At 56.2% G+C, this 19961-nt stretch overlaps 1 protein-coding gene across 2 annotated transcripts in view; it reads right to left on the bottom strand.

Annotated features, from left to right (window-relative positions):
- Nucleotides 1-19961, bottom strand: part of PCSK6 (proprotein convertase subtilisin/kexin type 6) — a 38385-nt gene that overhangs the window by 17103 nt on the left and 1321 nt on the right. For both annotated transcript variants that reach the window (XR_010072490.1, XM_063346338.1), the window contains exons 2-7: nucleotides 14315-14419; nucleotides 9754-9864; nucleotides 8962-9105; nucleotides 8279-8355; nucleotides 7503-7591; nucleotides 3479-3651 (exon numbers count right to left, since the gene is read on the bottom strand). Coding sequence is in view for 1 of the 2 variants with exons in the window: in XM_063346338.1 (XP_063202408.1) it covers nucleotides 3479-3651; nucleotides 7503-7591; nucleotides 8279-8355; nucleotides 8962-9105; nucleotides 9754-9864; nucleotides 14315-14419 (699 nt within the window). In the remaining variant the exon portion in view is untranslated. The remainder of the gene's footprint in view (nucleotides 1-3478; nucleotides 3652-7502; nucleotides 7592-8278; nucleotides 8356-8961; nucleotides 9106-9753; nucleotides 9865-14314; nucleotides 14420-19961) is intronic.

Here is a 19961-nt window from a genome sequence, read left to right on the forward strand (position 1 = left end):
CACCCCGAGCCTGCAAAGCCCCTTGTGAACCCATCCAAACCATCAGAAACCTTCCCCCGGCCTATCCTTTAGGTTCCTTTTGTTTGTTTTTAATTTTTTAATCCCGGCCTTTTCTCCCCTCCCCATCGCTTGGCAGGAACATCTGACGGAGCCGTCCCCAGGGGCTACAGCTGCGGGAGCCCACCGGGAATCGGGGGGGCGGGAGGGGTGCGCCATCCGCCCGGACCTCCCCAGAGCCAGGGGAAAATCCCGCCCGGCAGCGGCGGCCGCGCTGCCAACGAGGGGCCCCTAATGACGCCAAGGGCGCGGGGGCGAACCGCCTCCATCCTCCATCCTGCATCCCAACCGCTGCCAGGGCATCCCCCGGGGGTTCACAAACCGGGTGCCACGGTCCCCAAGGGAGGATTTTTGGTGACCCGAGGGGGTTTGGGGCAGGAAATGAAGCGTCTGGTTCTCTTCCCTGCCCCGTAAGGCATGGCTCTCCGGGGCTTGGCAGCCAATGAAGCACACGGCGGCGGAGCAGCCCCGTCCTCCCCGCGGTTGCTCCCGCCACTGAGAGATTTCGGCGCTAGCCCGGGCAGATCTGGTGTTTACCTCCCTCCCACTGCTCTGCGGTGGCTTCCTCCGCAAATAATAATAATAATAATAATAATAATAATAATAATAATAATAATAATAATAATAATAATAATAATAATAATAATAAAATCCTACTAATAAAAAAGCAGCTTTGCTTCGGAGGAATTCACTGGGATTTATTGTGGGTTTTAAGCGCTGGGGGGAGAGGGATGGTTTATTACCTGTCTCACCCTCCTCCCGGGGCAGAGGATCTCCGAGCTGACCCTGCCTCTGGATACACAGGCTAAGTCAGGCTCTTTCCTTACTTTATGAAAGTTTTCATTATCCAGGCTGCCTCCCAGCCAAACTGGGTGGATATTTCCCTAGCAGAGATTTAATAGAGCTGTCTGGAGCTCTGCGAGAGAAAGTGCAATTGCAAAGGGAATTATTGCCCTGCCCCGCAGCACGGACGGCCCGACCCAGCTCGCCAGCCCACCAGGTCTGCTGCTGGCACCTCCAGTCCCACTTCCCAGGGATCCCCCTGGATCTCCGAGGCGGCAGCATCCCAGCCCACGTGCTTGATGCAGGCAGCGACCGCCCGGCTCCCCGATGCTAAAATCCACCCCATCTGCAAGGACCAGCTGCGTGCACCCCAGGCTTTCCAAAATTGCTTAATAGGAGGAATAAAACCAGGCACCGATTGCCGAAGGCGTGCGGAGACATAGCAATGATTTCGATTGGGATCAGCAGACAGGGAGCCCGGACCTCCCTTGCATCCCGCACCCCGAGTGTCGCAGCCGCGGGTGCCGAGAAAGGCTGCTCGGTCCCGGTCCCGACCCGCACCCCCGGGATGCTGGGCAGGGCCGCGCTGCAGGAAAGCGGGTTCGGAGCCAGCACGGTCGCACGAGGACACGAACAGGCACATACACGACACTACAGCAACGCGCATCTAACACCTGACAGCATTTCCCAGCGGAGCGAGAGGTCACCGCGTATTGCAGCCCCCTCGGATTGGAAAAAAGCCACGCTTCCCCTTTGCTCTCAAACAAGCAACCACTAAGATTTCCACAAGCAGACCCCAAACACCCAACGTCTTTACTTGCCATCCTCCTCAGCCGTCGCCATCCTGGCGAGGGGCTCCTGGCCCCTATAAACCCCGGGTTTGGCATCATTTAAACCAGGGAATCCCTCCCTGGCCAAGGCTGGGGACAGCGTGGCTCACGCCAGCAGTGCATCGGTCGGATGCGGGATGCACAGCATCTCCCTGCTCCCACAGCGCTGCCGGCGCCTGGGTGCGTGCCCAACGGCACTCCATGAGAGCCCAGGATAAATATCTCCTCGTTAGCTCGGGAACTAATAAGGTGTGGCTGGAGGAGCGGGAAACAAGATGATAAATTACCCCAGCGCAGTCCTATTGCTAACAGATAAAGGTTATTTTAATGTTTCCATTAAAAACTCAATTTTAAGGATTTATAACTCAGTTACAGCCGTTTGCTTGGGCTAAAGGTGGCGGCTAACTATCTGCTTGTGGCTTTCCTCATTATTTAAGACGTCAGCAATTAAGAGCTGTGCATGCAGGATAGTGGGTGCCGCAAACACGGGTGGCAGTGGATGGGGGGGGACAGGGATGGGGGTGGCAGGGTCTGATGTCCCCTGGGAGACAGGAACAAGCATCCCGAAACAGCAGGGCTGTGCCGGGCAAGTGTCCTGCTGCCGCCCGTTTGCTCCCGTGTGGAAAAATAATGTTTAAGCAGCAGCTTGTTCCCCCGTATTTACACGGCCTGAACTCCCCGGCACTTCAATGGATTCCTCGGCAGGCTCACTGCCCCGGCAGGAAATCAAGTAAATAGTGGGAAAAACACTCCACCCTATTTTTAGATAAGCGGCAGGCTGCGACGCCCCGGCCCGCGGCCGCCCCCGGCGCCCTGCGAGGAGAGGCAGCAGAGGCAGGAGTGGAGGCAGGGAGTGAAAGGGGAGGGGGGGTCCGAAGCCCAGCCTGGGGCTGCTGACGGCAAAACCCCATCCCCAAATTGGCCGAAGCGCCCGGGGGACGCTCGCTGCAGAGACCCCAGCCGCTGTGACACTTACCCACGGCGCCCGCCGAGCTGCCAGGAAAGGTCTTTTTCCCGATGCTTTTAGCCAATATGGAGCGTATTTTTTAAAAGCGCCCCAAAACAGAAGGGGGGTGGGAAGGTCAGGGCATCCCCAGCGGGGATTGACAGCTGTCAGTCACACGTGACACCCGCTCAGCCCCTCTCGCTGGAGGACTTCAGGGACAATAATTTCAATTTTTCCTGTGCCACTCACCCTGTGTGGCACCCACCCCCCCCCCCAAGCCGTGACACAGCCACCCATTCTGGGTTGAAAACCAGGGAAATGCTTAATGTGATGGAGACCCCCGGCAGAGGACACCGGGGGCCTGGGGAGGGTGAGGGAGGGGGGATGGAGATGCTGGGGGGGCGGCCGCTTCCCTCCGCGCCGGCTGCCGGAGGGGGACATTTTGAGGTGCAAAGCCACCCCCCCCCAGAACCGCTTTGGGTTTCTCATCCGGGCAGAGCTTCGCAACTCAACCTGGGGCCTGCCTGCTCTGCCGGGGCTCTGCCCGGGGGCCGGCGCTGCCGCATGCTCCCGCCGGGGCCGGCCATGCCGAGGGGTCCCACCGCCATCGCCGGGCACCTCCCGCTGTCACCGCCCGCCGCCGCAAAATCCACCGGAGGAGCTCTTAGGGACGCCGGGGAAAACTAGGAAAAATTAGAGATGATTCGCCTCCCCCCGCCCCAGCCCTAGCGTTGGCATCGCCTCGGGGGGCCGAGCCGCCCATCCCCGCGCCGGACCCCCGGCCGGCCGTGGCCCCGGCACGCGTTTCCCCACGGGGCAGGAGGAGGAGGGCGAGCGCGTCTGGGCGCTGCGGGATCCACACCTTTTTAATGCCATGCTCAAAAGCCTGTTTGGCCAATAGACCAGGTCCATCAACTGTCTTCCCATCATCATCTGGCCCCCAGCTCGCGCTGTAAATGTCAATGTAATCGGGTCTGATGCCAAGCGACTTCGCTTCAACAACATCTGTTACATCGCCATCTAACATACGAATGCCTAAAAGCACAAAAACATCAGACATTAGGGCTTAACGGCGTGGATGAAAGTGCGAGGATTGCAATCAAAGGGCTTTGTTAACGGCGGCGGAAACCGCACGGCTCAGCCTGGAATAGCTTCAACCCGCGGCCCCGCGCGCTAACGAGCCCGGCAGCGGGAAGCCGGGGAGCTATTTTGGAAAAGTTTTCTGTGTTGTTGGCTTCATGGCAAGTGATGGGGGGGTGTGTGTGTGTGTGTGTTAAAATTTGCTTCCCCTCCATCTGCAGGGACTGGGTGGTGGGAGCGGTTTTGCACTCCCAGGTGGTAAAATCCCCCTGCTAAAAAGTTCCCCCCCCCCGGCTTTTTAATAAATTAACTGGCTCATTTCTCCACCTGGAAGATATCGGTGTTTCCCGAATTTCGTTCGGGCACGCCAGTGGGATGAAGCATCTCCCCATGAGTGGGGACAACCGTGACTGTCCCCAAACCCTGTCGTTGCCCAGGTGATGCCAGCAGTGCCCGGGACGGGGAGAAGCCCCAGGAGAAGCCCCAGGCTGTGGTTTGCACGGCCAAAATCAGAGCCAAGACCCCAACCCATGGCGGGACGACGTTGCCTCCTGGGATATAACCTCACTCTTCCAGCCAGGAATGCTGGCGGTTTGCAGGCAGAGCCCACCGGCTCTCCCCGGGAGAGCCGCGCATCCCCAGCCTCAAACCGCTGCAATATGAAGGTCACAGCCCCCGCCGCTCCCCATCGCCCTTTCCCTGCTGGAATTCCCCCGTCGCACGGCGAAACAGCCCTCCGAGGAAAGGAGGTGCTGGAAATGTCAGCATCGCGTTTTGACAACCAGGGAGAGTCCGGTTTATAAAAATGCATTTCCCTTTCCACACGTATTTTCCCTTAAAGCAAACAAACGCAGGCAGATGTCATTACAGCTGCAGCTGCGCTCTGGACAACAGTCAACTCAAATAGCTCTTTTCGATGCTGTCCCTTACCAGCCAAAAACAAGCTTAGAAATATAAAATGAGGGAGCAGAGCAGTTCCCAAAAACATCCTCTCTTTGTCACGTCAACAAGAAAACACGAGGAGAAGGGGCGAAAAGCCGAGCCTGGTGTCTGAGCCGTGCTCGGCTGCGGCACAGCAAGCAAAACCAGCCAAAGGATGGGGTTTTTGTGCTGGCTAAATCACAGAATCACAGAATGGCAGGGTTGGAAGGGACCTCTGGAGATCACCCAGTCCAACCCCCTGCCAGAGCAGGGTCACCCACAGCAGGTGGCACAGGAACGCGTCCAGGTGGGTTTGGGATGTCTCCAGAGACGGAGACTCCACCACCTCTCTGGGCAGCCTGTGCCAGGGCTCTGCCACCCTCAAAGGAAAGAAGTTCCTCCTCGTGTTTAGGTGGAACTTCCTATGCTCAAGTTTGTGCCCGTTACTTCTTGTCCTGTCACCGGGCACCACTGAGAAGAGCCTGGCCCCATCCTCCTGACACCCACCCTTTCAGTATTGATAAGCGTTGATGAGATCCCCCCTCAGTCATCTTTTTTCCAGACTGAAGAGGGCCGAATCCTTCAGCCTTCCTTCATAAGAGAGATGTTCCAGTCCCCTCATCACCTTGGTAGCCCTTTGCTGTCCCCTCTCCAGCAGTTCCCTGTCCTTCTTGACCCGCGGAGCCCAGAACTGGACACAGCACTCCAGATACAGCCTCCCCAGGGCAGAGCAGAGGGGGAGGATGACCTCCCTCGGCCTGCTGGCCACACTCTTCTTGGTGCACCCCAGGATGCCATTGGCCTTCTTGGCCACAAGGCCACATTGCTGGCTCATGGTCATCCCATTGTCCCCCAGGACTCCCAGGTCTCTTTCCACAGCGCTGCTCTCCAGCAGGTCAGCCCCAACCTGTCCTGGCGCAGGGGGTTATTCTTCCCCAGGTGCAGCACCCTACACTTGCCCTTATTGAATTTCATAAATAATAAAAACGTGGACATAATAAAAATGTGGACACGTTCATCGGTGAGCCCAAAGTCAACCCAAAACAGCCCAAAGCCAAGCCAAAGCCAACCACCCTAGATTAAATAATGGAGGGGGGGGGGGGCAGGAGGGAGCGGGGAAAGATGCTGCAAAATAAAAGAGCTCTTTGCCACGCGGGGAGCAACGCCGGCCTCAGAAGCGAGCGTTGGAGGAGAGGGGAAAGGAGGAGGAGGGATGGCAGGAGCCCATTTGGTTTCTTGAGCAGCGATGTATTTTGCCCGGAGCAAATGAAAAGCAACGCAAGAGCGCTGAAGAGCAGCCAGTAAAATTAGATGGTAGCTCTCCGGGTGTGACAAATGGGCTTCCCCAACAAGTTGTGCTCATTAATCGCTGCTTTATTTGCCTAATCCATCTAAAATCACTCTCGCTGCAGCTATAGCACATTTTCCTCCGCAATCCCAAACTCGATATGGCTACAGACTTTATTTTTCCCCTTGGGCTGCTCACGGTGTGGGAAGGCCAGGGCCTCTCCCCTCGGCCAGGTGCCTCGCATCGCTCGACGCCTCCCCAGCGCACCCCCGAGGCGAGGCACTCGTTAAAGGAAACAAATTAAAATGAGACCCGTAGGTCGTTATAAAGTCAACAAGTAACGCTCGTCTCCACGGCTGCTGCGGAGCAACGGGCTTGAAAAGGAGCATGAAGGCAACGGCTGGATGCTGCAGGGTCCAAAACTGCCTTAACCTCCCCCCCCGGGAGCTTTGCCTTGCTCCGGTGCGCTCTCGGAGCTGGCTTTAGAGGCAAGAAGCCCCCATGTGGAGGGCACAGGGGACGGGATGGGGACGTGCCACAGCTTTTGCAGCCCCTGCCACCCCCCAGTCACCCTCCCCGGGGTTGTTTCTTCCCTCGGGAGATTTTCCTGGCAGAGGGACACCCCGCTCCTCCGCACCCCCGTGCAGACACCACCCTAACGAACACGGTCAGGATGAACAAGTCGAGAGAAGGAATTAAGCCCCGAATCCAGCCATGGGCGCTTGGGTCCGTGCTCGCAATGGCGACGTCTCCCAGCGTTGGGGTGGTAGCAGGGGTCGCAGCAAAAGCCCCTCTCCCATTCCAGCCATGGGGCTAAAACCCCCCATGAGGACGCAGCTCCAGGCATTTGTCCCCTACACGGTCCCGTTGGCCACGCGGGTGGGGTGACGGGCTCCCACCCCCATCTCCCCGGTGGTCACTGTACCGGCCCGGGCCGGCCAGAGCAGCCCCAGCTCAAACCAGCCTCCAAAACCAGCTAAGCTAATGGAAACGAGCTCTGTGAGGCTAATTACTGTCGGGATCCAAGTTGGTGATAGAGATTCGTTTGCTCCCTGCGCATCCTGTTATATGAGGGACCGTGCAAAGGTCCCCCCACCCCACGCAGCCCCGGCCCCCCACCTCCTTGGCGCTTTCTCCATGGGGGTGTTTTGGGGGTCCTCCCAGAACCCCCCTGCTCCGAGCGGCTCATCTGCAGACATTAACCTCACCAACGGGCGATTTCAGCCCTGAAGCCAAACCAGCAACACCAACCACAGCAAACGCAGTCCCCCCACCCCTCACTCCCGATAAGAAGGCCAGCCCCCCCTGAAAGCAGCTGTGGACTTTTGGGGTGAAACCACCACATCTGTGATCAACGTGTACCCTCATGGCAAGGATGCATCCCAAGAAGGTTTCCACCCCAAAATACATGGAGCCAAGGCCCCCTGCACCCACTGTCACCCATCCTTCCCCAAGCCAGGGCACCAAGGAGGAGATTCTCTCCCAGCAACATCTGGGAGAACGGCATCCCGCCACCCGCCCCAGGAGCCCAGGGTGGCCACGGTCCCGCGGGGGGGCGGCGAGGGGCTGGGGATGCGCAGGCAGGCGCCAGCCTCACCTCCGATGCGCGCGTTGTAGGCGATGCCCACGATGCAGTACGAGTTGTTGGCCGCCGCCGCCACTTCCCCCGCGCAGCGAGTGCCGTGCCTGCAAGGAGAAACCCCCCGTGAGCCGATGTCCGTGGCAAAGGATCCCTTCCAGCCACCCAGCACCCAGAAACCTGCCCCGAGGCCCGAGCGGTGGAAGAAGGCGCCCCAAGAGCCGGAGAGTCCTTCTCCAAAGGACTTATCCTTACCCAAAACCCGCAGCAAGAGCTGGGGGATGGAGGAAACCAATGCAAAAAGCAATCTGCTCTTTGCTTTTGGCACCTCAATGCAATTTGCTCTTTGCGTCTTGCACCTAAGTGCAATTTGCTCGTTGCCTTTGGCACCTCCATGCAGCTTGCTCTCTGCGTTTTGCACCTAAACGCCATTTCCTCTTTGCATTCCCGTTTCCTTTCCACATGTGCCACCGTGTGCCCGTCCCGCTTTAATTGAAGCCCAGAAAGTGCATCCGTGCTTTGATATCCAAGCCACCCAGCCTGACTCACGTGCTTTCATCCCCGACCATGGCAAGGAACCCCCTGGTGCGTCATTCGATGGCTTAAAGGTTCGTTAGCAATTAGCGTGGTTGCCACGGGCTGGATTTGCATTAGACATAATGACTCTGTGCAAAGCCCTGAAGGTAGCATCCTCAGGGACAGGCAAAGGCCCCGGACCTGGAAGACCCCCGGGGGGGTTGCCCAGCCCCAGGGACCCCCGGGGCACCGGCTCCCGGGCAATCCCCATCACGTACTTGTTCTCGTTGCTGGCATCGTAGCGCGGAGTCGGGTCGTGGTCGTTCCCGTTGACATCGTAGCTTGCAAGAGGGTCCTGAAAACACGTTGCCACCATTAGATTCAACTTACCAGCACAGCGTGGGACAAAGCGGCCCCGGCAGCAGCACGGTCCTGCTTCACCCGCAGCCGGGAGATGCTGTTTTCCACTTCGTTTCTGACTGTTTCCTCAAGACAAATAGTTTTGGGCTGCAGCTCTCACTGAGAGAGGACTTCCCGGGGTAGACATCCTGCTGCTGCCACAGACAGGTTCTCCGACCCCAAATCCTGCTCGGTCCAGCAATGTTCCCCCCAGCGCCGCGGCTGTTCGGGGTCTGGGCTGGGGCCGAGCGGGTCCGTGCAGGTTTTTGGCTCTGCCCTGATGAGCTGGAGGGAGGCGGCCGCTTCCTGGGCAGCTGCAAAGGGAGTTTCCCCCAAACCCTCTTGTCTAAAAACCTCATTTCCTTCTTGAAAACATCTTGAGCTTTTTTTTTTAAAAAAAAAACAACAAAAAAAAACCAAAAAAAACCCCACAACATTTTCTTCTAATCTGCCAACGCGCAGACTTAAGCTGTGTTTATACACTGAAATTCTCCGTAAATCAATTCCCTGGGAGGACCAGCCCCTGCCCATCCACCCCCAGCCCACCCAGCCCCCAGCTCACATAGTTTTGCAGGAGGTCGGGGTGGTTCCTCTCTATGCCGTCATCGAGGATGGTGACCACCACGTTTTTGCCGGTGTAGCCCCTCTGCCAGGCTGCCAGGATGTTCATCTCCGACCTGCAGCGACTGCTTTTATCCCCACAGTGCTATGGGGCGGGAGGGGGGAAAAAACAGCTGTAAAAGGGCCGCAACCCCATTTCAGCCCATCTAAGCCAGCAGCCAGGCTGGGAGCCCATTCAATCAGAAAATATATTTACATCCCACCCCCTGCCATATAACTCGTAGATTTGTTATAAGTTTACTCCATTGATCAAGGCCATCCGGCAGCAGTTAATCCAGGCAATGCTATCTCTCTATTATTCTTTTCCTCTTCCATTTCAAACATTGCGGGCTCCTTGGTTTTGAAGTGCTCGTTTCCTTTCTGTGCTTAATTTTCAATGAATTTCCCTGTCAAATACAGATCGATGAAGCAGGCGGGAGAAAAATGATATTGCAAATAGATGGCTGCAGCTCTTGGATGGGTAAAAGGCAGCGGCGCTGCCGCCGAGCCTTCGCTGCGCAGACCATAATGAGGGGCTGCTAATGATGGTGAAACACTTCAAACTAGACTCTCCCGTGTATTAATTTGCAATTTTAAAATCCTGCTGCCAAGCACATTTGCCGATATTAAGGTGTTTCATTACTGGCCCGGCTGAGCAAAGACTGATGACGCGTTTGATTAAAAATAAATTAACCCCCCTGTAAAGCAGCGGGTTCCTCGCGGGGCGGGGAGGGGGCGGAGGGGAGATACCCACCAGGTACCACATGTTGGGCCACACCGGGTCGTTGAAGGGCAGGGCGTGCGGCTCGCCTCGGACCTGCCTCTTCACCCGCCGCTTCACCTCCTGCTGCTGCAGCCAGTCCACCTGCAAGCAGAGCCGTGGGTCAGCGTCGCCCACGGGAACAGAGCTGGGCATCGCCCATGGGCACGGAGTCCAGCAGCACCCACGGGCACAGAGCTGAGCATCGCCCGTGGGCACAGAGTCCAGCATCGCCCATGGGTACAGAGTCCAGCATCACCCGCTGAAATGGGATGCAGGATGCGGGATGTAGGATGCTGGATGCAGTGCAAAGGACCCATCCCAGCATCACCCCATGCGCCGGCAAACTCCCCCAGCTCCTTCGGCAGGGTTGCTGTGGGGATAGCAGCTTCATTTTGGGGAAATAACGGATGGAACGATAGGGCAATCTCAGTTCTTTATGGTCTCTGAGCCAGGGACCGGATTCCTCTCCTGGTGCAGCAAAACCCCCTGAGCATAAATAACGTCACTCCAAGCGCGTGCCTAAACCCCCCGGGCTTAACGAAGCCCTGAAGCATGCACTGAAGTCCTGCTGGAGACAAACAACATATTAAAGTGTTTAGTCAAAGTATTGGAGAAGACTCAGGTGCTCGGCTTAATTTGGGGGCTGATTTTTTCCCCCCCGGCTGAGAGGCAGCAGCCACAGCTCAGCCCCGAGACTTCCCCACCCTGGGGCTGCTCATCCTTTGAGCTCCTCTCCTCCTGATAAAATAATTAAACGGAGCGGCTTTACGAAGCACAACACGTGTTTTCCAAAAATATGGGACGGCCACACGTGGCCTTGGCAGGTCTCAGGGAATATGGCCAGCTCCAGAGAGGCGGTTTTGGCAGCGGCTGCGGGCGAGGTGGCCTTGGGGCCGACCGCTCTGACATTTGTTTGCTTTTCAGTGGGGCATGACATGTAAAGAGATCAAACGGGAAATGAGCCGGAAAAGGCCGGGATTGGGAAATGCCGGTGTTAGCCCGTGCTGCTGCGGCGGGAGCTGCCTCCGGTGCAGGATTGGGACCAGCCGCATCCCAACCCTGGCGAGTGTTTTCCACCCCCCAGACCCTTTATTGCCCACAAAAAGGGCTCTCCTGCCCCCAGCAGGGAGATGAAACCCAGGCTTATTAAGAATAGGTTGTAAAAATAATTTATAGAGCAAAGCTGTATGCATGCTCATGGCGGGGGGGGGTAAAAGGAGGCAGCAGCCGAAGAGCTGGGAGGGCTCCGCAGCACATCCTTCCCCCCCAGCCACCTTCTTCCCGACGGCTCAGGGCCCTTTGGGAACGGCAGAGCTGCTCCTGGGGAGGTCTCGATTCTGTTGATTACGGTTTCGTAACGAAAAGAATAAAAATCCAAAATGCAAATTTTTGTTGGGGTCATTTACGTGAAAACCGTCGGCTGAACCGAGTTCTTCTTGCACGGTTTATAGCCTTCTGACTCGCATGGAGGTGGGTATGGAGCTGCGCACATCAGAAACCTGTCACTTCCCAGCCTAGGGCTTCATTTTTAAACATCTATATTCTAAAGAAGAAAAATATATATATATATTTCATAGAAAAATGAGTTTCCACGCTGCCTTGGCTCACGACAGCAGGCTGCTTTGCTTATACACCGATGGATTTAAGCATTGGAAGCAAAAAATAAAACTTCATGGTGTGGTTATAAAAATAAAAATACATTAAATAGAAGAAACAGCCCAATTACCCGGCTTTTCTCCTTAAAGCAGCACTCCTTGGCGGCGTCACCGTGGATCTCACCACCCAAGCCATAGCTATGACCTTTCCCTGCGGCTTTGCCGGATGCAGGAGCCATGGGAAGGTGCGGGATTTTGCAGGGATTTGCCAGGAGCTGCGGTGCCTCGCAGGCGCCTCTCCATCTTAAACACGCTCCTCAGCGACCCCAGCACCGCCAGCCGGGAGCTGACGGAGGAGTCTTGCGTGGACACAGAGAAATCAGCAGTTCAGTGGCAGCGATTTCAAGGAGGTTTCGCTAAACGGATGCGGCTGGCGCGGGAAAACAACGGGCGAGCGGGAAGGTGCCCGGGGCATCCCTGCAACGGCTGCCGCAGCTCGTGAAACTCCGATCGACTTCCATCGCTCCATCCGGGAAGGGGGAAAAGCTTCTCGGAAATTTAAAAAAAAGTAAAATAAAATTTAAAAGGAAAAAAAAAAAAATCTCTTTTTTCCTACTGGAAATAGTCAAAACTGTTACAAACACAGCCCTGAGGCCGGGAGGTCCCAGCTCCAGCCCTGCAAACCCTAATTGGCAATAACGAGGCAAGCAGGAGTGGCACCGAAGGACTCCGCCAGGCGGCACAGGTTAGCACCGAGCCCAACCCTTCGCCCTTGCTGGGAACAGAGGGGCAGCTTTTTACATCCCACCCCTTACTTTGAGATTTTCAGCGGGTGATGCCCGGACCCAGCCTCCCAGGGTGGTAGTGCCAAACACGAGAGCCAGCGCAGGCGAGGGTGTCACTCCCTTTGCAGCTCCAGAAAAACAATAGCTTGACTTAGTCCAGTGGACGTGCAGGAATTAAAAGCGGAGACCCAGGACAAACGAGACGGCTCCAGCACACGTTTGCCATAAAGCACAGCAGAAATAATTTAGGTGGGGTGGATTTTGCTACGGCGCGTGGCCAGAGGCACAGGGACTGAGGTGTGACAGCGCCCGATGAGGACTGAGAGGCTGGAGCAGCGAGGCTGAAGGCTCCAGCACTGCGAGGATCACCAGGAACATCCCAGCGAGCTGGGAAAGCTTATGGTGATGAGAGTTGCAAGATGAGCCCATAGGACGGGTGGCACAGCACGGCGTGACCCCTCTCTGCATCCCGCCTCCCCGTCCATCACCTGCCACATCACTTGGCTCATATCAGCCCTAAAAACGGAGCAGCCGCTGGCCATGGGGGTCTCTTGGGGCAAGAGGTGAGATCAGCAGCAGTGTGGTCCCATGGGGACTGGGATCCTTGGGTTCTGCCCCATGTTCGTTGGGTCTCCCCCTCCCCACCGCCCATGTCCTCTGGACGGAGGGCTTGGCCATGGTCCTCTTGCTGGGACCTGGCCCTCGTGCCACCGACCCCCACAGCATAACAGTGCTGGGAACAATAGCCCCTGGAAGGCACGAACCACCCAACATCTGCAAATGATTGGATTTGCTGGTTCTTCGGCATTTCTGCAAGATCGGTTTCCATCTCGGCTATTCGAGCTCCCGTTCCCTTGTGCCTCACGGTGATGTTTTCCCGCATCACTCATGCTAAGCCAGTGCCATCCAAATACCAAGACATCTCCAAAAAGATTTGCAAATGTGCATGGGAGATGGGGAGAGACAACACATGCCAAGAGGTCTTGAACTCCAAGGGATAACAAAAGGATGAAGAGAATGGGAGCTAATTGCTCTAGCTTGCAGTCCATAGAGCAAGGTAAGGTAAATGTTAAAAGACTAAAAGCCAATTGATTTGGTTTGCATTATAACTAGACTCATTTAAATGGAGGTATTTCAATTGCAGATCTGAATTAATCATTTGCTGGGATGCCTGTGCACCTCCCCGAGGGCGAACAGCTTTAATTAGAGCCCAGCACGGCTTCCCCGGCACCGAAGCTCCTCTGGCTGGGGTTTCTCCCCACGGGCAACGCAGCCTCACGCGTGCCCCCTCAGAAACGCGCTACAGACCCCGTCCAAATATTTAACAGCGGCCAGCTGGGGAAAGCAGGGCTGCTGTGCGGGTCTGGAGAGATGCGGATGGGACGTGCTGTGCTGAGTAGGTTGGAAATGTCTTGGGAAAGAGCATCCCCAAGGGTGGCCGGGAGCATCCCGAGGGCGGCTGGGAATGGGTGCAAGCACCAGCAGCTCTCTGCAGCACAGGTACCTTCACTGCAATGGCTTTTTCTGCCTTTATTTCCCCCTTTCTCGACAAAAACAGACCCTCCCCGCACTTTAACCCTTCCCTTGCTCTGCAGATGCAGCATCGCGCAGGGCTCGGGCACAGGCTGGGGCCGAGGGAGGAGGAAAGTCGAGGCAGAGCCGCAGCCCTTCCCCGCCACCCCGAGCCCAGCCTGTCCCTCCTCGCCTTCTCCCCCTCCCCACCCCGTTACTCTTGTCAATTCAGCTGCACCGAAAATCCCTTCGGATGCTTGCTCTAGGAAAAAGCAATGCGGAGCTATTGCCAAGGATTTCACACATAGCAACCATTGAGGCAGCAAGTGTTGTGGCAACTGGATCAACACCCCAAGCATGCAACAAGCCTTTCTACCCTGGAAGGCTTTTTTCACCCTTTTTCTTCCTCCTGGCTTTCAGGCAGATGTTAACATTTAGTCACTTCTAAGTATTTTTCATCACCGATCGCCGTACCCGTGTCCAGTGAGTCACCCCGTGCGTGCACAGGGCTGCGCTTCAGGGATAACGCAAGATGCTCGGGCTCACGCTTGACCCAGGCCAAGCCAACAGGCTCCTCTGGAGGCGCGGGGGAGAAAGTGGGGACCCCCATCCCACCGGCCCCACAGAGGCTGGGGGACCCCGGGCTGCCCAGCCCCATACCTTGGGGTCCATGCGGAGGAAGTTGTGCGGTCCCCGGCTGCTCAGCGTCGAGCGCTTAAATGTCTTGCTGTGGTGAAAGTGGTAGTAGTTTTCCAAGCTCCCGATCTGCAAAAAGAGAGGGTTTTGGTGCTTTTATTTTTGGTTGTGGGTTTTTTTGGTGGTTTGGTTGTTGGTTTTTTTTTTTTTTTTAAAAGAAAAATGAGGTTTTCCCGCGGTTGCCCCCCGCTTTGGTGCTGGCAGCATCCCTTTGTGCCTTGGTGCAGCCGTGCCCTGTACCACAAATCCTTTGCTCATCCAAAGCTCCCTGGCAAAGCCGGAGTTCAGGGAAGGGATGCAGGATGCTGGCACTAACTGGTGCAACAGAGCCCAGAAAACATTTTAATGAATTTTCACCCATTAAATGCATCTTCGCAAACTGCCTTCCACCAGCTCCCAAGCTGAAATAATGAGCTAAAAATGAGCTCAGCAGCTGCGGTGGAGCCGGGGGAGCTGTGCCTCATCGCCCTGCCTTTCCCCACCCGACGCTCCAGCTTCGCCCCGGCAGCAAGAACAGCCCCGTACGGAGAGGTGAACGCCATCCCTGCTAGCCCTGGGATGCTCAGGATATAAACGTGCTCAGGCTGGACGTCAGGGACAGCAGCAGGAAGAATCAAAAAACCCCTAAAAACCACCTCCAAGCAAACCAACCATCCCTCCCAAGGGATGTATAACACACGCCCCAGCCTGGAGTCCCTCCCCAGCAGTAAGCGCAGCTCAGGAGCGAAGGCGAGCTGGGAAAGGCAGCCCCACTGGCTCTCTTCACCTCATGGAAGCCCCACATTCCTCTTTTACAAGTTTTTGCCCTTTTTTTTTTTTGCCCCTTGCACGGAGCTGGAGTGTCCTGCATTTGCAGGGAAACGCCGTGCCAGCCACGCCACCCTGCCCAGCCCCGGGGTGGCTGCGCTGCCTCCAGCCCTCTCATCCCGGCAGCTGGAGACACCACAACTCCTCTTTTTCCATCCTAAAAGCACGGATAACGTGCCAGGGCTACACGAGCCGGGCAATCCCGGCCAGGCGCCGCGTGACGAGCATCCCACAGGGATTCACAGCTGTAGGGATGGGAATGCCCCAAAAGCTGCGCTCGCTGGCATGCTGCTCCCAGGCCACGCAGTTTTGGTACAAATTGGGTCTCTGCCATAAATTCCCTTTTCCCTGAGGTTGGTTTTCTTTCCCCCGAAAACCTGTCCCACGGCCAGGAGGCGGATGGTGCAGGGAGCCAGCGGCAGCCCCTGTGGCTGGCTCACGGGAGCGGGGCGAGCCACCCTACGAGCCCACATCTGTGACCCAGGAGCCGGGGTGACAACCCTGAGGCCACGTGTGACCCGGGGGCCAGGGTGACACCCCCACCACTCCCGAGGCCAGACCAGGGCTGGCTACAATGGGGCAGGGGGGAGCAAACAGGTTTGTCCGGACCAGATGCCGCAGCAGATGATGGCAACTACTCACGTCTTTATCACACTTTGTACCTTGAGATGTGCCAGCGCCTCTCACGAGCATTAAATATTTAATTAGTTTTGCTCTGCTTTTTATGCCAGAATGTCATTTCAACAACTTTACTGCCGTTAGCGTGATTTTTGTAATTTGTTTCCACTCAAGTTCGTTGAAACCCTCCCTCCCCCCCTCCCAGCCTTTTCCTTCGCATTACAGCATCGTTGTGCGTTTCCTTTAACGTCTCCGTGCAAAGCGGTTGCTCGCTGCGATCTGCATTTGGCTTTTAAAACCCACTCCTCGAATCCACTGGAACTTCAGAGAAGGAAGGAGGATGCTTAAATTCCCCCATATTTTAGGAAAACCTCGGGCAAGATCACCCTGCCTGGAAGCCCCGATGCCGCAGCCCGGGTGGTTCAGCTCCGCGTCCACCAGCTCAGCCTGCAGTTTGTAGGGTAATAATATTCAGTTTATTCTCATCTCCGGTCCCTCTGGCACTCGCCATAACAGGATCACGCTCTATAAACAAGCATCAGCTGAAGAAGCGCTTCTGTTCCCCACCAGAGCAGACGTGGGGTTTTTTGGAAATAAATCCATGCAAATCATCAAGAGGACGGGGAGGGAGACGACCCCATCCCAGGCTCTGGGGATACACGGCCAGAGCAGCAGGAGAAGCACCCTGTGCCCCAGGTTCTTTATCATCCTGGGATTTACAGAAGGAAAAAATAAGGAAAACCTTCTCATGTTGGGGCCAACTTGAAAGCCGGCCCTGCTCTGAGCAGAGGTTGGACCCGGTGACCTCCAGAGGCCACCTTCCACCTAAGGTATTCTAAGGAGAAAAATTTAAAAATGCCATTTTTATTTATTTATTTAAAGTGGAGGAGTATTTGTTCTCCTTCTCCAAGTCAGTCAGCTCAGCGAGGGCTCCGCAACGCAATCCCTGGGGATGGGAGAGGCCCGGGAGAGTTGGGTTTTCTCCTGCACACAGCACCGGGGAGGCCACAGCCCCATGGCCACAGCGGTGGGGACGCTGGAAAACCCAGCAGACACCCAAGCAGCACGTAGCAGGACTTTACCAAGGGCTGATCCCTCCCGGGTACCTAGTGAGCAAGCGTGCCCATCAGCTCCTGACCAGCCAGAAGACATCTGCCCACACTGAAAGGTGCCAGTTCCACCACAGAGGACATAGTCCAGGTTGCCACCAACTGTGGCTACAAAGCCCACCCACCTGAAGCCCAGGAGACCACGCCAAGTAGCTCCAGACACGCTCAGTCCCTCTCCATGCAAGTTTACAGCTGTCGGCCTTGATTTTTATTTTTTTTTTTTTTTGACATCTAACTTCTGCCGAGAACGTGCATGGGAGGTTCTTATTTCCACAAGGATCGATTTTCATTTTCCCAATTGATTTGCAGTTTTGTGCCAAAGTTTCAGAGGAAACTTGAGATTATTTTTTTTTTTTTGAGGCAACTTGAATTTGTACCTCAACAAAAATGAGGTGGTTTTCTTCCCCCCCATTAATTGAGGCAGAGGAAGCCCTGGCTGGTGGAGCAAGCCAGAAGCAACGCGAACATGTTTTGCATCCTGCAGTGCCATCGTCATTGCGCTGCAGGTGTCAATGGCTCCGCTTTCAAAAAACCACACACCTGCCAATGTCAACCAGCCAAATGGGGAAGATTTTGAAGCTGAAGGAGCTACTCATGGCCTCGAAGGGACCCAGGCAGTTAGAGACATGTGAAGATGCACGGCAAAAGGATGAGAAGCAACAAGTTGGAAGGGGAGGAACCCTAATTGGGTACAAAGAGGGTAATTCTTTGTGTAGGGTGGTGACACACGAGCCTGGGGAAATGGTGGGATCTCCATCCTTGGAAAGCTTTGAACCTCACCTGGCTGAGGCTTTGCACAGCTTGATTTATCCTCAAAGTTACTTGAGCGGGTTGGACCAGAGACCTCCAGAGGTTCTTGCCAACAGGAATTACTCTACAAATATGGCCCTTAACAGTTAAAAAGAGGTATGACTGCAAGGGGTTTGGCTACCTCCATGTCTCTGTTTCCATTCCCCTTCTCCCCCAAATCCCAGTGCCACCCAGGCAGGGAGAGGCACCCAGATGCTCCTGCAGCAGCACCTGCCTCTCCCAATGCATCATTGCCAGGTGGGGACGAGCCCAGTGCCTGCCCTGCCTCATTAACAGCCATGAGTATTTCAAGCAGGTTTAAGATCACTTGTAGCTAATGAGACATGGCAAAGGAGAGCTTTTTGGGAGCCGGACACCACTGAGGGCAGCACTAAAGCCTGTCAGAGCATTTCCAAGCCCATTCCTTCCCTCCCCATCACAGCGAAGTCTTCCACCATCTCACCCAAACCATCCCATTTCTGCAAAATGCAGCTGAATCAGCACTGGTGTCCTCCAGGAGGGCAGATCCAGGTGGGGAGGCCGTGCCTGCACCCCTCCTGGGGACACCACCCATCCCCACTGGGGACAAGGGCTCCAGCCGCTGAGCTCCTGCCTTCAGGAACATCGTTCTGAGATGGTCGTGGCTGGATTCAGCTCTGTAAGGACTGAGCCCAGGTCTGCGAGGATACCGTCACTCCACCATGCGCCAGATGACAGGAATCCAGGAAAGCTCCAATTCCAGCCCAGAATGAATCCTGTCTGCCTCCCGCACTGCAGCTGAGACCCCTGGGGTCGTTCAAGCCCTCCTAAAACTTACAGCATTGGGCACCGCACAAGGAAAAACTCATATAAATCCTGTTACCGGGATAGGAACCGGCTTGTCGCCACCCTGGGACGGCAGTGGAGGCACTGCCAGGGCACCAGCACCGCACAGCCCTCGCAGCACCCTTGGCCGGGGCCTGTCCCGGCTCGCCCCGGCACAGCGCGGCAACAAAGACCGGCGGGGAGGAATGAGCAGGCGTTTGGGGGTGTAAAAGCTTTTCCATTTGCTTAATTGTTTGCTTCACTTAAACAGAAGTTGACGCAAATGATTTCTCAAGGGAAATGTCACTCTGCTGTGACCCAGAAGGGTTTAAGGGTGTCTTGGTGCACGGGTTGGGCACAGGAACGCGCGGGGACAGCTTGGACATGGGGCAGACACCTGTGTGTACAAACCCCAGCAATGCCCTTCACCGCCAGGAAGGTGTCAGGAGACTCTGGGATTGCATCTCGGAGGAAAAGAGGTCGCCAGCCACCAACGCAGGGCTGAGCCTCCCTTGCATCCGGATGGGTCACTCCGTGACCATCACCCCTCCTCCCTTGCCATGTTGGACTCAACACTTGCCTCCACCCAAACACCTCCCCAGGGCAGGGTGACAGCCTCAGAGCAGGGCAATACCCCCTTGGCGGGGTTTTCCAGCAGGTTTTGCACAGGATAAGCCCCCCTGGGAGGGCACATCTCACCGCGGACAGCATTGTCCCCAGCAGCTCCATGAGCAGAGGATGCAGCAGGGGAAGATGGGGACACCCAGGACCCCACAGGGCTTGGGACACCATGAACCCCAAGCACAACACAGCAGATGTCACCCACGAGCGCACACAAGCAGGAAAAGAGGTTCCTCAGGGTTTGTCCCTGGATAAGCTCCCGTGGGAAAAGCCCGGGGAGCTCGGGCGGGCTGGAGAGTTGAAGGCAGGGCGTTGCGAGCAGCTGGGGAAGCCCCAGCGGTGCACGAGCTCCTAGTATCTGCGGGAAAGGCGGGAGCCAGGAACACCCTGATGCAACCACAGAAATATTTCCCTTGCTCTCCAGCCTGCGCCGGGCTGCCCTGGGGAAGGGCTCAGGGGGAAGGGAGGGATGGATGCTCCGTCGGGGCCACGTCGCGCCCATGGGCCAAACGCCACTGGCATTGCGGGGATGAGCTTGGGAAAACCGCGATGCCAGAAGGGGGGAGAAGATGCTCCAGCAGGCAGGGACGCAGCAAAACCCCGAACCATGAGCTGACGTTAGGCTGATGCAAACTGGGAGAGTGGGAAGCTCAATCAAGATATTCCCTGAACAGGGATAAACACCGAAAAGCCCTTTGGGTTGCACAATCACATTCACCCAGCCCTGAGATGGAGGCAGTTGAAGAAGGGATTTTCTCCCTGGTGGGGCCGGAGTGGAGCACAGCAGGTAGAGGATGGAGGGTGGGATGTGACCCACGGGAGGTCACAGACACCAGTGCAGGAGACAGTGTCCCTGATTCAGC

Source organism: Chroicocephalus ridibundus, chromosome 9 (genome assembly GCF_963924245.1).
Source record: "Chroicocephalus ridibundus chromosome 9, bChrRid1.1, whole genome shotgun sequence".
NCBI lineage: Eukaryota > Metazoa > Chordata > Aves > Charadriiformes > Laridae > Chroicocephalus > Chroicocephalus ridibundus.